Here is a 21,112-nt window from a genome sequence, read left to right on the forward strand (position 1 = left end):
TCTTCACTGCCACATGAGAGTGATATAATGTTACTGTAAAGCGGTTGCATTTTTAAAGAAGGTCAAAGGTACTGCTATTTGCTATAAACTTCTGAAATGACTCCACATGTGATCTGCTCTATCGAAATCAGTCGCATTGACCCAAAGACAAATGGAAAGAGGAGAGTCCTAGCTTTCGAATGATATTTGTTTTTTTACTCCAAATATTAAGCAAAATATGTCACATTATATAATGACTGTCAGTTTCCTCTTCTCTGGAATCCATCGATCTGATTGGTTATTAGCAAATGATCAAAATACAACGGAGGGAAAATGTTTTCGTTTGGATTGCTGGTCTGGGGGAAGCTCGCTAGTGTGTGTGTGTGTGTGTGTGTGTGTGTGTTTGTGTATTTTTGCGTTCGTGTGTATTGTGTTTGTTTCCCGGGGGAAACACTCACGAGAAACACCGGCTGTTGTTCTTCCTGCTGTGACTTCAAGTTACTCCGTTCTCTGATTGTAATTATGCCGTCACAAGCTTCAAAGTTGTATTTATCATCTGAATTTGCCGAAACAAGTTTAATATTCTGAAAGCCAAGACTTTGTTTATTTGAAAACAAACTGTAACGGACCCTGCCGTGTTATCTATGATTACTATACGCCTTACATTCATAATGTCAGCCGGAGGGAGGGGAAGCAGCGCTGCGGAACAGCAGGGTGTGAGTGAGAGCTGTCATCTTCCCTTTACAAGCTTCAAAAATGTATTTATTGTGTGATTTTGGAAATAAAAGTTTAATATTCTGAAAGCCAAGATTTTGTTTATTTAAAATAAAAATAAAAACCGAACCCCGAAAAACTATTTTTTTTACGCAAATCCATGTTTATTTCGAAATGAGCCTTTGCGACTTCCGACTGATTTCGATAGAGCGGGTCACATGTTCACTTGTCAGATGTTGTAATTATTTGTTAACTTTTGCGTTCATCACGGAAACAGGCTTACTGAGGAAAACAGAGCACACAATAGATCCACTTACAGACTCTTTATTTCTTATTCTTTGTTGCGTTTTAACACTGAAAACTTGGGACTACTTAAATGGTAGGCCAACATTTGAATAGGAGAAAAGGTTAACTATTGTCTCTGTAGTTTCATTTCACCTCCACACTTATTGTCTCTTGTAGTAGAAACAACCTTAAACCTAAAACAATCTTTGTACAACGTTAAGGAGGCCAAAAGATGGAAGATACAAAATACAGCATACAAAATGAGTTTGCTTAAGACCATGCCAAATCTACTGTAGATCCAGAAACCCACACACACACACACGTTTCTCCACACTGTGTTTATTTAACTTGGTGTGAAGTTTACACAACAGTCCCACAGCAAAAAAATAAAAAAGCTTTACATCCAAACATCAGTAGCGTCTGTGTCATCATATTCGTGTCCTGTTGAAAAGAAAATGTATCTCTCAAAGGTTCATTGATGAAATATTCAGCGTACAAATAGGGAAGGTGTTTTCTTAGCGTTTTTGAAAACAAGATGGAAGTCATCAAACAAAACCTCCACATCACAGCCGACTGCACGATGTCAGAGCTGTGGAGAAAACACCCGTGAATATGATCACACGAGACGGAGAATAAAAGAAATAAAAACACAGGACATTTAAAAACAAAGTCATCCCGTTTTATATGTTCGCAGCCGCGTGTCTGAGTGGAGTTACTTCAGATGGTGGTCTGTCGACTGAAGAGGTCAAGGGTCACGGCAGAGAGGAACGCCGGGATGCTCTTCTGGTGATGAAGGTGAAGAGCCATCATCTCTCCCAGAGTTTTGGAGAACACCGTCTCCATGAGCTGCATGCTCCCATTGGATCCCTGCGCGCACACACACACACACACACACACACACACACACACACACACACACACACACACACACACACACACACACACACACACACACACACACACACACACACACACACACACACACACACACACACACACACACACACACACACACACACACACACACACATCAGAAGACAATACACAATATATCAAACAATAAGAACCTGGGGTTTCCCACCAATTCCATCTCCAGAGAAAAACTTTCAAAGTGAAGTGAGATCACTTAAAAGTAGTTTTTGTCTACAGGGGATTGCCAAAGTGTGTGTGTGTGTGTGTGTGTGTGTGTGTGTGTGTGTGTGTGTGTGTGTGTGTGTGTGTGTGTGCATTCACAGCAGGGTGAAGGTGTCTAAATCTGTGTGGATTAATTAAAAGGAATGAAGAGCAGCTCGGGGCGATGATGTGAAGGAGAAAGGAATGAGAGAAACGAGGGATAAAGTAATTAAAGCGTTGGAGGAAGGCAGCGAGGAGACGAGTCCCACGACATGCAGGGGAGATATGGAGACGTCTGAGAAATGTCCTGTGTCAATGTGTGTGAGATACACAGATCTGTGTGTGGATCATGAGAAGGATTATAACACACGTGAAGGGAATACCCAGGAAATAAATTAAAAATGAATCTCCTATTCTGCAAAATCCACTTTTTCATGTCTCTTCTACATCAACATGTGTCCCCTCTGTGGAAAGAGATTCCGAAAGTTTCAGGAAAAAAGATTCTCTCTCTTTTTGTCCTGATCCATTTATATAAAAACCTGTCTGAAAATGAGCTGATCAGATTTTGGCCACTTTATGATGTCATAACAATGTTTTGTCTTGTGTAACCATTAGCCAATCAGCAACGAAGGTAACTCCCCCCCACCTCATCACCTGAATCTCCTCTTAGAGCACCATTGTGTTCTTTGTAACCAAATCTCTCTCAGAGGGGCGTGGGGAGGGGCTCCTTATTTTCATCTAAAGTAACAGACAGAGAATCAGCACTTTTGAAACAGGGCTGAAACAGAGAGGATTATGGGTAATGCTGCAATGATCTGTTTGGTGTTTCAGCCAATCAGAGACATGTTCTGTATATATCTGAGACCTATAATATAATGATGGAAAACAGTATATAGGGGACCTTTAAATAAGAATATCCAGAGGACAAAATCACTGAGATTTAATACGCCATTATATCATTTTCCACATGGACACTTTTTTTTACTGAATGTCCAACTCAGTAAATGTTCATCCACTCAAGTGAGATTTGGAGCTAAATAACTTATGATTTAAAGAAAATAATCCCCCATGAGCTCCGCATTATTATTTTCAAAATTGACTTCAGCAACTCGACATTGGAAAGTAAAAAAAAAAAGGGGTAGAAAGTAATTCCTACTTGATAAACCAATTAGTGTGCCTCCTCACACACAACAGGCGGAGGTGAGCTCGGCTGTTCTCTTTTCTCTGTGAACGGCGACAAATCTCTCCGGGGTGAGCGAGAGGATAACTGAACTAATGACATTTGCTAGCTCAGTGCGCAGCGCTGAACCAAAGAGACATGTAGAGTGGAGAGACACTGAAGGAATAACTTGCTTTTTCAATGTTTTTCTTTAAACAAATGTACAATAAATGCTCCAGAATATTGTCTTCGTAGGTCAACCTAGAAGTAAGTACAGCACTGGTTTACTTGAGAAAAACTCAATGGGCTTTTTGGATTATTGATGAAAATAAGCTCCGTTACAAGCTTTGAATATACTAAAGAGATGTTTGTTCAGTAAAATAAACATTCATCAGAAATACACATTTTTCTATTTGTCTCACAGCGGGGACATTTGCATTGTTACAGCAAACGGGAGAGTGTAGATAGAAGACAAAATACAGAAATATTCCTATATTAACATCACTTTTGTGAGTTAACAGCGGTAAGTAAAGTTTAAAAGTCTCACAAATGTACACACCTGCTTTCCATCAAGCCATTTACAACGGCATATCAACGGAGGCTCCACAACCTTTCTCCGCCAGATCGTCAAGTATCAGCCGTATCTCGCGTCTCTCCTCCGGTACACAGCACCGTAGTGTGGAGTTGCATTAGGTAACGCGAGATACGGCTGATACTTGCGCATTAGTTTCTGTTATGGATCAGTATCAACAGTCCTGCCAGTAACGTTACTATATTATCAATACTACTTTAGTTATAGCCTGATATATGATTGCTAACTTTACAATGTTGTGATGTGACTGACGTTAGCTAACATGCTAACGCCGGTCACTCACCAAGATAGCTGCCCAGTTCTCCACTGGTTCTCCTCACACCACAGCTCAATTTCTCTCCGATGGCCGTTATTTCTTCTAACCCTTGGCTGCTCCTGGTCTCTTGGACGCCTAGCAGGCTCATAATTATAATCATATGCATTCGAATATATATTTTCAACCTCTTCTGTGTCAAAACTAGCATTGTGATCCATGTTTATTCATACGTTAGACCGGCCGCTCTCCCCCTTGTTTCCCCCATGTTACGTCACACGCGGGAGGTCACGTGCCGAGGCTTTTTTTATGCGGAAGTGAAAATGTCTTACTAAAACGACGCCAGATGTCACTGTAGTGTATATTTCTGTATATTTTGGGGAAAACCTAGTGTATTCATCATTTTCCTACACATTTATTCACTGGTGTCTCTAACCTGCAAGTTGCTCTTTAAAAACCCATTGACTTTGAGACACGGGAACTGAAAGTGCTGAAATGCTAACTCATTATTGCGTTTGAGGATTTATTCCTGCACCACTCTGGAGTGAATGCTGACTAGAAACAATGCTGCTTAATTCAGTTTAAATTGGTGATTCATCTAATGCAGTGATGATTTTGTTTTTAATCTCCACTTCAAAAGACTTAATTGGGTGTATTTTTTTGAATTTGCATTAAATGAGAGTTCTTTAATTCTGCTTCAATGTCTTCCAGAGTAATTCATGACTTAAATTAACACTTTATCAAACTATCAATTGATTATACTTCCTGTCTACTTAATTACACCGGCTGCTTCTTTCGTTGCCTTTTTCTGCATAAAATCAAATATTTATACCTTATACTCCAATTCCAAAGCACACGGCAACATCACATGTACTCTCATGAGGGCCAGGCAACCACCGTCAAGACATATTTATACAAAAACATCAATATTCAGAGGTGTGGGAGATCTGTGCTGAATGTCGCTTTTTCCTAATGTATAGGGAAAGTGTTGAAGCTACTAATAAATACAAGTTGTTCTTTAATAACATTAATTTTCTTCATACGGCCAAACAAGTCTTATGACCCTGTTGACTCTTCTTGTTTCTGTTGGCAACCGGCTCTTTGTGATGGAGAGAGGAAATGAAGGAGGGAGGAGGATGATATGCAACGAAGGTCTGCAGGAGGATTTGTTGCGGTTTCGTGGTAAGCACCTTAGACCTCCAGGCCACCGTGACACACGACCAGGGTGCTGCTTCAAGATTAAATGTGTATTCCTGTCTTTAATTGGCTCATTATCAAAAAGTTAGGAAATCATTTCTCATTTAAAGAGAAGTTGCTTCCTCTGGTTTGGATGTGTGAAAAGACGGTGATGTCATAACATTATGTTTTGGGAATTCAAAGAAACGACATGTCCCATAATGCAACATTTCCTCAATAATCTGCTTTATAAAGTTGAGTATAACCACTTTGACTTTAGCAGTGACTTTCTTAATACATCTATTGCAACCATTTGATAACTGCTGCAACATCCTGGTACTTCTTGCATACTTCATTTTAAAAAAACACATGCAAAGTATATACAGTACTAAGTGGTAGAATGTAGCTAAGTGTTGTTCTTAATTGCAAATTTGAGGTACTTGTACTTTGCTTGCATATTTTCTTTTAGTGGCACTTTATACTTCCCCTCCACCTTTTAGTTCATAATTCACGGTTTTTATTTTAGCGCTTTTCCAAGTGCTCAAAGCGCTTTACATTACATACTGTATATAAGACATTGAATACTGTGGACAACACCCACTGGAGCAATTTAGGGAGACGTGTATTTCCCAAGGACACAACGGCATGCTGAATGCAGTGGCGTCAAGGTGGGATTGAACCTGTGCTTCCCTAAAATATGATGTTTTGAGAGTTTATAATGATGTTTTGTTATGAATGAAACGAGCTAACAGTTCATACAAAAACCGCTTTGTGAGAGAAAATGAATTGGCATCTTTGAAAATCCTTCATTTGAATCCTTTTGAGTTAGTATGTGCATTTTCCCATTTAGTACTTTACCTACATTCTGCTCATTATACTTGCTTTAAGTCAACACTTGGAACGGAGTATTTTCACAGCGTTGTATTAGTTCTTTCACTTAAGTAAAACATCTGAATTCTTCTTCCATCTCTGTGCATACTTCATATTTTTCTGGCGTACTAAACAGTATGTAAGTTTGTGGGTTGAACAAACTCAAGGTCTTTTTTTCTTTCTAAAATCAATCTTCCCTTTGCTGCCGTGGACACTGCAGCGCAGCTTCTCTAATCACACCGGCTTTCTCCTGACTCTCTCCATTGCTCCATCTCATCACCTCACTCTGCGGCTTTATTTCACTGACGCTTCCTGGTGTGTTCCCTCTGAAAGCTCTGCCATATCCTCAGGCTGCTGCTCGCATCACAGGCACACACACAAGTGTTTGCACACGTCTCTACGAACGCCCGTGGCTCTGGTAACATGGAACACATACATTAAAGGAAAACTCTGCGGCCAGTTACCATGGAGATCTCAATGTCTTAAACACCTCTTGCCCAAGTTTGTACACGGAACAGACTTTGGTGTGTGTGTCTGTCTATGTGAGACAACTTGTTCGAGGCCCATGGGACCCGAGGACACCCACAGTTTGTCAGGAAAGAAATATGAAGATAACGGCTTCCTTCTCTGGAGAAACGCCAGAGACCCCACAAAGCATTTAGATTCCAAGTGTCCCAACACACACACACACACACACACACACACACACACACACACACACACACACACACACACACACACACACACACACACACACACACACACACACACACACACACACACACACACACACACACACACACACACACACACACACACACGTGTCTGAGCAAAGGTTCTACAGATTTACACAGATTACTAAAGGTTTCAGAAGTGAAGCAGCGGTGCTCTGGGTCTCAGATAGAGAAGGAGTGCTGGTCAAAAGAAAGGAGGTACGCTGAGGGACTAGCCTTCAAAACTATGACAAGATCAAGTACTATGGGAAGGGAAAACATTGAGAGTTAAAAATAACTTTGGCAAGTTTCTTTTTAAGATTTATGGGGAAGACAAAATATGAATATTTTCAAATAAGGTTTGAATACATCTGATGTGCGTGAGTCAGACATGTCGGTTTTAAAACTGTTATCTCTACCCTCTTTGCAGCTAAAAGTTTGATTGTTTCCCAATATCCTGCACTATATTTAAAAAAAAAAAAAGTATTTGAATTGGTACATAATATAAAGAAATGAATGGTCAGACCTAGAGGTTTGGCTGAATGTGAGGTGATTTGCTAGCGATGCAATCGGCCAAGTTAGGCTTAGGCGGTGTTTACACGAGAACGAAACGGGTTGTATCGGCTACTTTTCTCTCGCGTATAGCCCGTTCGTTCACACAAGGGCGTAACGGAACCGTGGAAATGGACCCCGCAAACGATAACGGGTCCCAAGCTGGATAGATCTGCAAACGGAACGCTCTGGGGGGCCAAACGGCTCCGTGTGTAAGCCTCTATACGATCATTTCCTGATAACGATGAAGCCATAGCCTCGCCTTTCCCCACCTCTGCTGCTCACTGCTGTAGCATGGTCAGTAGCTACTGCTACTGACCATGCTACAGATGTTAGGGCAAAATCTACAGCTCCTCTACCACAACCATCAGCAACAAGTGGACATGGAGAATTACATGAACTACATGTTTGCTCCCGTGTAAATGGGGTCTTAGGCACAGTTACCTTAAACTGAATGCTTATTTAAGCATGCTCACATGAGCATAACCATAACACTATCTGTGGCAGCAACACAAACATTTGCTAATTGGCAGTAAACACACAATATATCTGAGGCTGATAAAAAAAAATGTAATTAGTTTTTAATCAGTTAAGTATAATTACAATAACCAAATGAACCAAGTATCAAAGCAAGGGTTTCATAATTTGCAAAACATCTAGATGTGTAGCAAATGTCAATTTATAGTAGTTAGGCTTACCAACTCACACTGAAATCCCTAAAGCCACCACCACCACCAATGACTCATAATGTGTGAAAAACAAAGCAAAGGTAGTGTTTGAGCAGGTGCTGACACCCTGGGGATCAGAGCTAACTTAAAGACATTTCCAACCAGGCTAGTCTCCACAGACAGAGAAAAAGCAGAATACCAGAATAGACAAGGACTGCATAACAACTTAATCACTCAGATGTGCAAAGCCTTCACACAAACATCCCCCACGATCAACGTCTTGACTCAGAGCGCCATGTTTTCAACCAGAGCCGTTTTTAGTCCAAACCCAGCATTTGATGCATTTCTGGCTCTTCATAATGCTTTATGTTTCCTTCAGTGTAGGCACTGGCAGTAAAATGGTAGCAAATAACATAATAATAATAATAATAATAAAGATCGCTTTGTACTAGGGATGTCCCGATCACCTTTTTGTGCTCCCGATCCGATTCCGATCATTTGATTTTGACAATCTGCCGATACCGATTTTTCCCGATCCGATCTTTATGCAATGCATTAAGAGAAAAAAAAGGTAACAGATAATGGCTGGTCATCCAACGCGATGAATTCAGCTATCTTGGCTGTTATTTTTTGGGCCTTTTCACTGTTCTGGGGCAGTTTCTCTTTCCTTTTAAAAGTCTCCGCCTTGCAAACATTGCATCTGGCTGTTACACTGCCTTCACTTTCAATTTTATAATACTTCCAAACTCGTGACATTTTCTCTGTCCCGATTCCCGAGTCACCAGCTGAACGTAGCCTCTCGTTAGCTTACTGCTACTATTAGACACTGCGCCCTGCCCACTCTGTTGCCAGATTTGAGAGAAATAAGCAACCAGGTCTATGAAAACAAGCTCAAAAGAAGCAACACATACATGATGTTGTGTAATTTTAAACCAAAACTAAGGCCTCAGGATGCCTTTAAGATGTGAACATGATAATTTTTGTTTTGTAACATTAAATAAAAATAATAAAAACATTTTTTTTTTTTTAAATAATAAAAAAATCCATATCCCCGATTTCTTTCTCCCGATTTCGATCTTTTGAAAATTACGTGATCGGCTCCGATCCCCGATCAAGTGATCGGATCAGGACATCTCTACTTTGGACACATGTATATCGATCAGTTCATGTCAATCAATCAATGTTTATTTATATAGCCCAATATCACAAATGTTACATTTGTCTCAGTGGACTTCACAGTTTGTACAGAATATCAGTATGACAATACGACACCCTCTGTCCTTAGACCCTCACATCGTACAAGGAAAAACTTCCAGAGAAAACCCCACAGTTTAAAGGGAAAAATGGGAGAAACCTCAGGGAGAGCAACAGAGGAGGGATCCCTCTCCCAGGACGGACAGACGTGCAATAGATGCCGTGTGTAAATTGAAAAGATAATACATTTGCAACATAGGTAGTCCAAATGTTTTGAAATGCATGTGTGTATAATAAGAAGATGAATCCACGAGGATATCCATCCAGGACTTATGATCCAGGACCCCAGCCACGACTCAAGATCCAGGACTCGCAATCCATGACACAGGACCGCAGGATCATCCATGACTCCGGATCCCGGCGTATATAGACACCAAAAAGAAAGAAATTTGGGGAAGCTGGGTTAATCGGAACATGAGAGTACACAGGTATAGACAGAGAGAAGGAAGAAGTAAGATGTCCCCCGACAAACTAAGCCTATATCAGCAAAACTAGGGGCTGAATCTAATCAGCCCTAACTATAAGCTTTATCAAAAAGGAAGGTCTTAAGCGCACTCTTAAAAACGGATAGGGTGTCTGCCGTCCGAACACAAACTGGAAGCTGATTCCACAAAAGTGGAGCTTGATAAGAAAAGGCTCTGGCTCCCATTGTACTTTTAGAGACTCTAGGAACAACCAACAACCCTGCATTCTTGGAACGCAATGCCCTAGTAGGACAATAGGGTATAATGAGTTCTTTAAGGTAAGATGGCGCCTGCCCATTAAGGGCTTTGTAGGCGAGAAGAAGAATTTTAAATTCTATCCTGTGTTCTATAGGGAGCCAGTGTAAGGCAGCCAGAACAGGAGTAATGTGGTCCCTTTTCCTAACTCTGGTTAGTACACGAGCTGCAGCATTTTGAATCAGCTGAAGCGACTTGACTGACTTCTTGGTACACCCTGATAATAAGGAGTTACAATAATCCAGCCTTGAAGTAACAAATGCATGGACTAGTTTCTCTGCATCGTTTTGAGGCAAGATATGCCTGATTTTTGCAATGTTACGTAGATGGAAGTAGGCGGTCCTTGAAATGGATTTAATGTGGGTGTTAAAGGATAAATCCTGATCAAATATAACACCAAGATTCCTTACAGTCTCACTGGAGGCCAAATTAATGCCATCCATAGTTAATATATCTTTAGATAATTTGTTTCGTAGATTCTTCGGGCCAAGTACAATAACTTCAGTTTTGGTCGTGTTTAACATCAAAAAATTTAAGGTCATCCACGTTTTTAAGTCCTTGAGGCAGTCTTGAATTTTATTTAGATGATTAATTTCATCAGGCTTGATTGATAAATATAGTTGAGTATCATCCGCATAACAATGAAAGTTTACAGAATGATTCCTTATAATATTGCCTAACGGAAGCATATATAGGGTGAACAAAATAGGTCCAAGCACTGAGCCCTGTGGCACTCCATGGCTAACTTTGGTTTGCATGGAAGATTCATCGTTGACACGTACAAACTGAGAGCGTTCAGATAGATAAGACCTAAACCAGCCTAAAGCAGTTCCCTGTATGCCAACTAAGTGCTCTAGTCTTTGCAATAGGATATCATGGTCGATAGTATCAAATGCAGCACTAAGATCGAGCAAGACAAGAATAGAGACAAGTCCCTTGTCAGAGGCTATTAGAATGTCATTTGTGACTTTAACCAGAGCTGTCTCTGTGCTATGTTGTGTTCTAAAGCCAGACTGAAAATCTTCAAATAAATCATAGTTTCTTAAGTAATCACACAGCTGTTTTGCGACTGCTTTCTCAAGAATTTTTGAGAGGAACGGAAGATTAGAAATAGGTCTATAGTTGGCTAAAACCTCTGGATCGAGGTTGTGCTTTTTAAGAAGCGGTTTTATCACTGCTACTTTGAATGATTTTGGAACATAGCCTGATAATAAAGACATATTCATAATATTTAATAAAGAAGTGCTAATTAATGGAAAAACTTCTTTTAACAGCTTAGTTGGAATCGGGTCTAAGATACACGTTGATGGTTTAGAAGAGAGAATCATTGAATTTAATTGTTCAAGGTTTATGGCTGAAAAGCATTCTAGTTTACTATCTAGTGTAATATTATTAGAACTTACGTTTCCGGGAGCTGTTGATAACACTATACTGGTCAAAGGCAAGAGGTCATTGATTTTGTTTCTAAGAGTAACAATTTTATCGTTAAAAAAGCACATAAAATCATTACTACTGAGTGCTATGGGAATAGAAGGCTCAGTCGAGCTGTGGCTCTCTGTCAGCCTGGCTACAGTGCTGAAAAGAAATCTTGCATTATTCTTATTCTCATCTATTAATGAAGAGTAGTATGCTGCTCTCGCTTTACGCAGTGCTTTCTTATATTCATTGAGAGTAATATGCCAAATTAAACGAGATTCTTCAAGTTTAGTGGAACGCCATATCCTTTCAAGTTGTCTCGACTTTTGCTTTATTTTGCGGGTTTCGGCATTATGCCATGGAGCTAATCTATGTTGTTTTATTTTCTTCTTTTTCAAAGGAGCAACAGAGTCTAATTTTATTCGCAGCGCATCTGTAGCACTATCAACAACATGATCAATTTGGGGTGGTGTACTTTTTGTATAAGTTTCCTCCCCTACATGCAGACATGCTATCGAGTTAAGTATTGGTGGAATCTCTTCCTTAAATTTGGCTATAGCACTAACAGATAGGTTTCTGCTGCAGGAGCTTTTGGCTAATGCTTTGTAGTCTAGTAACAGTACTTCAAAAGTTACTAAGAAATGGTCGGATAAAGCAGGATTATGCGGTTTGACTAATAGTTGCTCAATTTCAATACCATAAGTCAGAACAAGGTCAAGAGTGTGATTATAGCAGTGGGTTGGTTTATTTACACTCTGACAGAAACCAACAGAATCTAATATAGAGTTAAATGCAACAGTAAGGCTATTTTTATCATCGTCAACATGAATATTAAAGTCACCTACGATAATTACTTTATCTGTTTTAAGTACCAAAGCTGATAAAAACTCAGAGAATTCTGATAAGAATTCTGAATAAGGACCTGGTGCACGGTACACTGTAACAAATAAGATTGGCTGCAAAGTTTTCCAGGTCGGATGCGTAAGACTGAAAATGAGGCTTTCAAAGGAGGAATAATTTAATTTTTGTTTAGTATTGATAAGTAAACTTGAGTCAAAGATTGCTGCAACTCCACCTCCTCGGCCCGTGCCTCGGGCAATATGAGTATTGATATGGCTGGGTGGAGTGGCCTCATTTATGCTGACATATTCTTCATGTCTCAACCAAGTTTCAGTGAGACAGCATATATCAATATTATAATCTGATATTAAATCATTTACCAGTATTGCTTTAGATGCTAGAGATCTTATGTTTAAGAGACCACATTTAATCTTCCTGTTTTGTTGCACTGTAGTAGTTGTTACATTTACTTTTATTAGGTTATTATGTATGACACCTCTATTAGGTTTTACCTTAAATTGTCCTTGGGCAGACACACACACCGTTAATATTGGGTATTTTATTGGGGTCGGGATTCCTATGGATGACTGCCTAGGAGAGAGCGCAGAGAAGCGTGTAAGACTGCGACTCTGCCTCCTGGTCTCAACTCCAGTTTGTCATGGATTAAGTCCACAGAGCCCTGAAATGTTTGCCGAAATGAGATTTGCACCTTCCAAAGTAGGATGAATGCCGTCTCTCTTAATCAGACCAGGTTTTCCCCAGAAGGCTGTCCAATTATTCACGAAGCCCACATTGTTTGCTGGGCACCACCAAGACAACCAGCGCTGAAATGATGACATGCGGCTATACATGTCATCATTGATCAGATTGGGGAGGGGACCAGAGAAGATTACGGTGTCCGACATTGTTTTAGCATAACTACACACCGACGACACATTAAGTTTGGTGCATTCTGATTGGCGTAAACGAACATCATTACCACCGACGTGAATAACAATCCTACTGTATTTACGTTTATTTTTAGCCAGCAGTCTAAGATGCGCCTCAACGTCGCCCGCTCTGGCCCCCGGAATGCATGTGACTGTGGACGCTTCGGTCTCTAAATTCACGTGTCTCATAATAGAGCTACCAATAACCAGAGTTGGCTTCTCAGCGGGCGTCTCGCTGAGTGGGGAATATCTGTTAGATACGTGAACGGGTTGGTGGGGACCTGCGGGTTTCGCGTTATGCCCCTTCTGAACAGTCACCCATTCTCCCTGCTGCTCGGGAGTTGCCGGGGGACGGCTAAGAGGACCTACCTTTTGCCGGTCCGCACCGGCTAACATGGGCTTTACTGTAGCTGAGTTATTTTCTAAGATGCGGAGCCGGGCTTCTTTTACCTTAAGATGATACGGTACACGGATATTATACCGTCAAGGTAGGATCAAGGCTAGCTCTCTAGTCATGAATGTATCAGAGAAAAAGAGACCATCACAACCTTTTTGCTTTAATGTCCCGTTTCTAGTGAGAAGAAAATGAGCTGATGTAAATGCTTGAATGCTTATTTTTTTCAACGATATTTATTGGTTATCTGGACAATTCCAACACACAATATGTATACTGTGTGTAAGGATCCGACTCAAACACACATTTCTTCCTGCTACATCAGGATTGTTCAACATTGCAGGCTGAAGCCCACAATTATAGTGATCGTCATGCAAGGGATGTTTTGTTGTTCCTAAATGTTTCTCCTACCCAACTCCATACTAACATAATCCACATTTAGACAATCCATGGAGGGAAAATACAGATACAGCACTGAAACAAAAAGCAGAGCTGCAAAAAATAATCACCAGTAGCTTCTCTTGTGTTTGGGACATCACTAAGCTGACGACCAATAAAAACAGAGTGGGCCAGCTAACCAATCAGAGCAGACTGGGCTCTGGTTTCAAACAGAGGGTGAAAAGAGGTGATGCAGCACAGGCAGTAGGAGAAAAATAAAGAGCTTTTTGAATATATTGCACATAAATATGTCATGCTAGAGCAGGGGTAGCCAACACGGTGCCCGCGGGCACTTAGTCGCCCGCAGGAGGCAACGTGAGTTGCCCGCAGGGGCAACGTGAGTCGCCCCCAGGGGGCAACGTGAGTCGCCCCCAGGGGGCAACGTGAGTCGCCCGCAGGGGCATATCCTAAAAATTGCTCGCCAAGCAAATCCAAAATGTAAAAAATACACAAAACAAAAAAGGAAATGTAATCAAAAGAATCTACCCTATGAATAAACAAAACCTCAATCATAGCGAACCCTATATACTTACTACAACTCTATATCTATCGAACACCCCTCCTCCCCCCACCCCCACAATGAATATCGACCAATCACGTTCTTGCTTGATTTGCGGGACCAGCGTTGCAGAAGCGTTGAAGAAAAGCAATGTGGAGCGGCACCTCACCGCTTCATAAGCAGTTTGACCGTGATTTTCCTTCTGGCAGAATCTACACAACACATCAGCCCCATTGAACAGCCTAGTCGTGCCAGCCTATACAACACATGAGGGGCAGAGCTTAACTCTGTCTGTGTGTGTGTGTGTGTGTGTGTGTGTGTGTGTGTGTGTGTGTGTGTGTGTGTGTGTGTGTGTGTGTTGCAACTTGCATATATATTTATTGCACTTGACGCACACACACGCATCATTTCCCTGGGGACATGTCCCCACCACTTTTCGAAATCCTGTTTCCCCCACTTTACAAATAGCCTATGTTTATTATTATTTTTTAGCGCACGCCGTCATCGCCACGGAGGAGCACACAGCCTCTGCGAGCGAACGAGCGAGACAGAGAGAGCACACTTTTATCTATTTAATATAGCCTAGTTGTAAAAAATAAAGCAAGAAATCATTCCAGTGTGTACTATAGGAAAGTAAAAAAAAAAAAAAAAAGGTTTAAAAGGAGAGTGATTAGTAAAATATGCATTATTAGAAAGAAAGAATGCTAACTAGGTAACATAAGATAAGAATAAACGTTTAAAAAAAAAAAAGGTTTAAATGATTAGTTATTGGTTGTGATCATATTCTAAAGATGTTTGTATTATTGAAAAGTATACCGCTCCCTTTCATCTGAGTGTTGAGGGCTGTATCAGATTGATGCTTTTAACTTCAACATTTCAACCCGGACCCCCCTAGAAGATGTGAGGTCCACCCCCAAATAATGTAGGTTAAAATAATTAAATTGAATACATTTCATTTGAGTAAACACTGAAAACGGGTCCCACAGACCCAAACAGCACACAAAGGTTAAAGGTAAGCAGATAATAATGTTAAAATGTGCTAAATATATACACTGCAAAAAACAAAACAAAGATTAAAAGTAGCTCCCGACTTGTTTTATTTTTTTTTAAAAGTAGCTCTCATCCTAAAAAAGGTTGGTGACCCCTGTACTAGAGGCACTAAATCCAAATATGAACCTAAAAATGAGCACAATAGGTGCTTTCACACCGCAGTACTTTTCCCACAAAGGTTCATGAGAACTCTTTAGATCTCATGAACTAAGTACAGATCGCGTTCACACCGGAATAAGTCCCTGGGGGTGGATTAGGCAAATGAAGCCGCTGACGTCACTTCTTCTTCTTCTGCTTTGGGTTTACTGGCAGGCCGCAAACAACTTCACGGCGTATACTGCCACCCAAAGTCCCCGGCCGGAAGTCCCCGGAGTTGGGGACTGGCTTCAGTAGAAGCTGCTGGGACTCCCAGCAGCTTCTACTGAAGCCTTCCGAGTAAATCGCCAGAACGCCGACACCTCCTCATCTCCACCGCTCCCATGTTTTCTTTTGTGTTGCCATAAGTAAGTCTCTCTGCGTTTGTGCGCTGGGCTAATGCTAATAATGCTAATACGAGGATAATAAAATGGCAGCTTCACAAAACCTTTTGGGAGTTTTACGGGGCGCGGTTTGCAATCCGCCCAGCCAATCAGACACAGGAACCCTTTTCTCCCACGAAAGTCCCTGTTCTCTAGCAGGGACGGAAAAGGGGGTAAAAAGGTTCTCATGAACTCATTTTAGTTCCGGAATTTTTTGGTGACATTTCCGAACTATATCGGAACTAAAGTGGGAAAAGTACTGCGGTGTGAACGCGCCTATTATGTTAAAAAATAACGTATTGCTCAACTTTCTGGGGAACTCAAATCCCTCAAAGACCCCTGGTTGAGAACCAGTGATCGAGGTATTAGAGCTGAAGTTATGTGGGGAAACATGTTGAATATATTGTACATTTTCTCATAAGGGACAGAATAAAATAGGTGGAAAAAGTGTTTTTCAATTGATTGATAGTTTCTAGCATATACAAGTGCATACTTGTTGTAATGAATACGCTAATGCAATCACCATGCTAGCTCTGGTAATGTCTCACAGAGGGCCCACACCTGGCTCTTTAAATTACTGTAAATGAAGCTGTACTTATATTGGCTAATCTGCTTAATGAAGTACTTGGCGCTAACGTTGTGTTATTCTGTTCACGTACAGTGGAACCATCTTGCAATGGAGTACAGATGGAGTGGTTGAGTCATTGCTGCTTGTTACTACCATTAAGGCAAGATTTACTAACCTATTGAATTATGTTTTTGATTAAAATCAAACATCATACATTACATGAGGGCTAAAATGTGTAATAAAAAGCAGATTTTATGGCTTAAAGAGAAGCAGAGCATGAGACTCAGAGGGCCACACTGCAGGCTAACACTTGTTAGATTTACTCACGTATCCTTATTGTCAGAAAAACAAGTTAATAGAAGGTCAGGGGAAGATTCTTTGAAATCAGCTTAATTCAAATACTGACCTTATCAATGCTCATTTGCATATTCACGCTTCACTATAAAGTGTTTTAAACAATGTCTGACCTTTTTGAGAACAATAAGCTTCTGTTTTTAAAAACAACTGGATTTTTCTCAATCCTGCGGAGCGAATGAGATGCAGGAAGAAAATGCAAGGTGAGGACAAAGTAATAACCAGTTTCAGTTTCACAACAACCGACAGACCAAAAGTTTTTTTGTTTCTCCGGGATCACGGGTAAGAATCTAACGAGACTAACTTTCATATCTAAGAAGGACAGAGCTCAACAATGGAGAGGAGGAGAGCTTCCCCATTCATCCCCTCTTTTCATGTCTATCCAATTAAAGGAAATCGATGCTTCCTGTCTTGAGATGCAGGGCGGGGCTTTATGGTGACCTCATCCAACCAAGGGGCTGCGTGCTGAATCACAAACATTCTCCTTCTCAGAGAGCAGATGGGGTTCAGAGTAAAGGTGTGCACTCACGCCCTGAGACCGAAACATGCACATGAGAAGCAGAAACAAAAAAAATGCCTTTGTCTTCCTGCAAGAGCCATATAGGCACATTATCTTATGGTACTTATTTATGCTTTGGTGAGCCAATTGGATATTCTTTTAAGTTAACTCAAATGACCTGAAGAACTATGAATTATAATTATACCGTTTTGTTTAGCTTATGGACAACTCAAGTTTTATGTTTTGTTATTATTCATAGAAAGCAGAATGTAGTGCGCATTCTCAGGTATAAATGACGCTGCCAGCGTGACACAGCAGGAAGTCTAGAGAGGAAGTCGGAAAAAGTTTTTGACCACACACATCCGTACGCCGGATTTGTTTAGTTTGTTTTATTTAAAAGCCGTGCAAATGTTGCAAGGCGGTAGTGGCCCGCCCGCTGATCAATGGAACTTTCTAATACAGCACTTGAATGGAACGAGCAAGGTATTTCTTAAACGTACGCGAGTCAATACTCGAATTCGCCTCATAGACTAAGTGACCTTCGAACATTCCTTTTTGCATAATCGGCCACTACACTTCCTGCCAGCGCACTGATAGAGTAAGAGGCAACGATATCGGCTGTTTTTCCTGACCTTGAAATTAGCTGTGTATATTTTTTTCGTAAGATTTCCTCCATTGTTAATCCTACTTGATCTTATATTATTTATAACCAAAAGATTTCGGCACATATCAGACTGGCCTTTATTTATCAACTACCTCGAAGTGGCTCTGCAAACTCATCTAGAAGCAGTTTCCATTCATGGAGGTGCGTAATATCAAATTACATTTTAAAAGGGGCAATATTAAGCACATTTTCAGGTTCATATTTGTATGTTGTGTCTCTACTGGGACATGTCTCCATGCTTCAATTTTCAGAAAGCTCTTTATTTTTCATATACTGCTTGTGCTGCAGCACCTCTTTTCACCCTCTGTCTGAAACCAGAGTCCAGTCTGCTCTGATTGGTTAGCTGGCCGGCTCTGTTGTGATTGGTCAACCGCTTAGAGATGTCCCATTTTTATTTCATTTTTGCCATTTACTAGGATGTTAGCCGTTGCAGACCATTCACCCAAACCAATATAACACACTACAGGAAAGAGAAAACCCCAAAACGATAACAGGGCCTCTTTAAGCATTCAAATGATTGAGTTCCTGAGATATCGGGTCCATAAAAATGAGATGCACATCGTTAGATGACCGTGACCTTTGACCACCAAAACCAAATCAGTTCATCCTCGAGTCTAAGCGGACATTTGTGCTAGATTTTAAGGAATTCTCTGAGGGAGATCATGATATATCGCGCTCATGAGAAAGGGAAGGACGAACGTACTGACGGAAAACCGTAAATAAAAAAATGCTTCAGGCAAGAGCTATCGTGGAGGAATAAAGAATGAACTCTTAATATATTTTCTACCACTCCAGTCATCAATCATCCCCAACTATCTCTTCCTCTCTCTCTCTCTCTTTCCACACCCCCTCTTCTTATCCACACATCACAGCGTTCCCAGGGGCAACACCTCATATCCCTCTTTCTAAAGTTGGGTTTCATTTTCTAATTGTTCAGAAACATGTTTCATTGTGCCATGCTGTGATACAGCCCGATTGTGGTTCGAATGATTATATGTTGATCTAATAGCAGTGGGTTTTTTCTCTCTCATTATAGTCATAGGTGAAATGAATATTAACTTTTGACCTCGTATTAATATCTTTAATTAACTCTTTCTTCCCACACCACTTCTGATGCAATTACATTACTTATTTATCATTTATATGTAACCACATCTGATTTCTTGCAACCTTCTCCAATCCCATTAGTTTAACAGACTGTGCCAAGCTTTGATGCACTACTAATTAGGAATTCCTTCTTTTTTTTTTAAAACACGATATAATCAATAGAAAACAAGTCGTCTTCTCATCTTTAAAAGAGAAAGCCTCTGCTTGTGTAAGCCTGTTAGTATCATATTCTTGCAGTGCCACTCTCTGCCCTTGGCTGTTTTGATTAGTCTAACTTGCAAAACCTCTCTGCGTTCTCATTTCCATTTGATGAGCCGTTTCTATGATGTGTTTCTGTGACTGGCAAGACAAGTACTGTGACCAGGCTGCAAAGATCATGATCAATCACCACTCTGAAAAAAATGTATATTTTAACTCCAGCAGTCCTTTTCATGCCTTCATGAAATGCTTAAAGACAGCTTCACTGAACCTTTACAGACACGACTGTAGCTGTACTGTTAGAATAGATGCTTCCCACTGTGTGTGTGTGTATACGTGACGGATGGGTCTTTATTAAGGTGGTGACATGCAGTTCACAGATCAGCTGACCTCTGTCTTCGCTCTCTCCCGCTAATGAGGGGAGTTTCTTCTCCTACTCCCCCTCTCTGTCAGGTTTTCACCTCCCTCTGCTGCATATATGTATCTCTATTAATCTCTGTGCTGAGGTATGCTGCATTGAAGTTCAACAATAATTCTCATTTACAGTTTTGCCTCTTAAGATTTCCACCTCTTTTTGTTTTTTCTCCACACTGTCCCACAAACAGCACCATCAACAACAACAATAAACCATTCCTGTGCATGCATGGCGTAGCGGCTGATTGGTGGGGGTGAAAAAACAGAAGGCAAATTAATTGAATAATCAGAAGTATGCAGATGAATAGCTTTCAATTTAAATGCAGATTTTGGCTTTTTTTTTCTGCGTTCGGAAGGAGGAGGATGTCAGAGAGAGAAAGAGATAGGATAATCATTTAATCAACTCAATTTATATTCATATTTATATTCTAATCAGATATTTGTTCACTGCTTTAAAAGCATTCTTCTTAATGATAAAAACAATGACTATATGTATCAAAAAGGAAAACATTAAGCAAGTTGCTTACTGAACGACTGATCAACTTGATTCTCACTTCCATAAATAAATAAAACATGGAGTTATCTCTTCAACTTCAGTTTCTAAATATTTAAATAAAGTTAACATTATCCAAAGATGTGTTATAAATGAATACTTGGTGGTTTAAGCTCCCAGAAAAGCCATTAATTAATGTATAATTTTTTTCTCACATTTTCCGGAAGTGAGGGACTGCTGGCAAGTTGCTGCCACGCCTCCTCCGTTGTCTGTCGATTGTTTCGTGCTGTTTCATGCTGTTTCTGTTGAATTTTGTCTTGTGCAACTGAACTCCAAATCCGTCAGCTACAAACCCGTCTGTCCCATCTAAGATTGTGATGATTAATTTAGCCGTTTAACAATCCGTACAGGCGCTAGTGCTACTGTGCTGTCACTCGGTAGCTTGAAGCTAGCCGCGCCGGTACACTCTATTTCTATTTCATAGCCTGATCTGGTGCGCCCTGCAAAGCACACCTGTTCGGATCTGTCCGCTGCCATTCTGCCAGCTCTCCTGGGTGCAAATATCCCCCTGTGGATTGCTGCCAACACGAAGGCCGCCCCACACAGGTTAGCTACTACCGGCTAACCTGTCACTCGTCCCCAGCGCCACACGTCTGGTTTCTCCGTCTCGAGAGAAAACATGCG

At 40.7% G+C, this 21,112-nt stretch overlaps 1 protein-coding gene across 1 annotated transcript in view; it reads right to left on the reverse strand.

Moving 5' to 3' along the window:
- Positions 1 to 1,297: 1,297 nt before the first annotated feature.
- mad1l1 (mitotic arrest deficient 1 like 1) overlaps positions 1,298 to 21,112 on the reverse strand; it is a 77,419-nt gene continuing 57,604 nt past the window's right edge. Inside the window, exon 16 of the mRNA XM_079691312.1 lies at positions 1,298 to 1,845. Within this exon, the coding sequence (XP_079547438.1) occupies positions 1,696 to 1,845 (150 nt within the window). The 3' untranslated portion in view covers positions 1,298 to 1,695. The remainder of the gene's footprint in view (positions 1,846 to 21,112) is intronic.

This window comes from Notothenia rossii (genome assembly GCF_949606895.1).
Source record: "Notothenia rossii genome assembly, chromosome: 1".
Taxonomy (NCBI): Eukaryota; Metazoa; Chordata; class Actinopteri; order Perciformes; family Nototheniidae; genus Notothenia; species Notothenia rossii.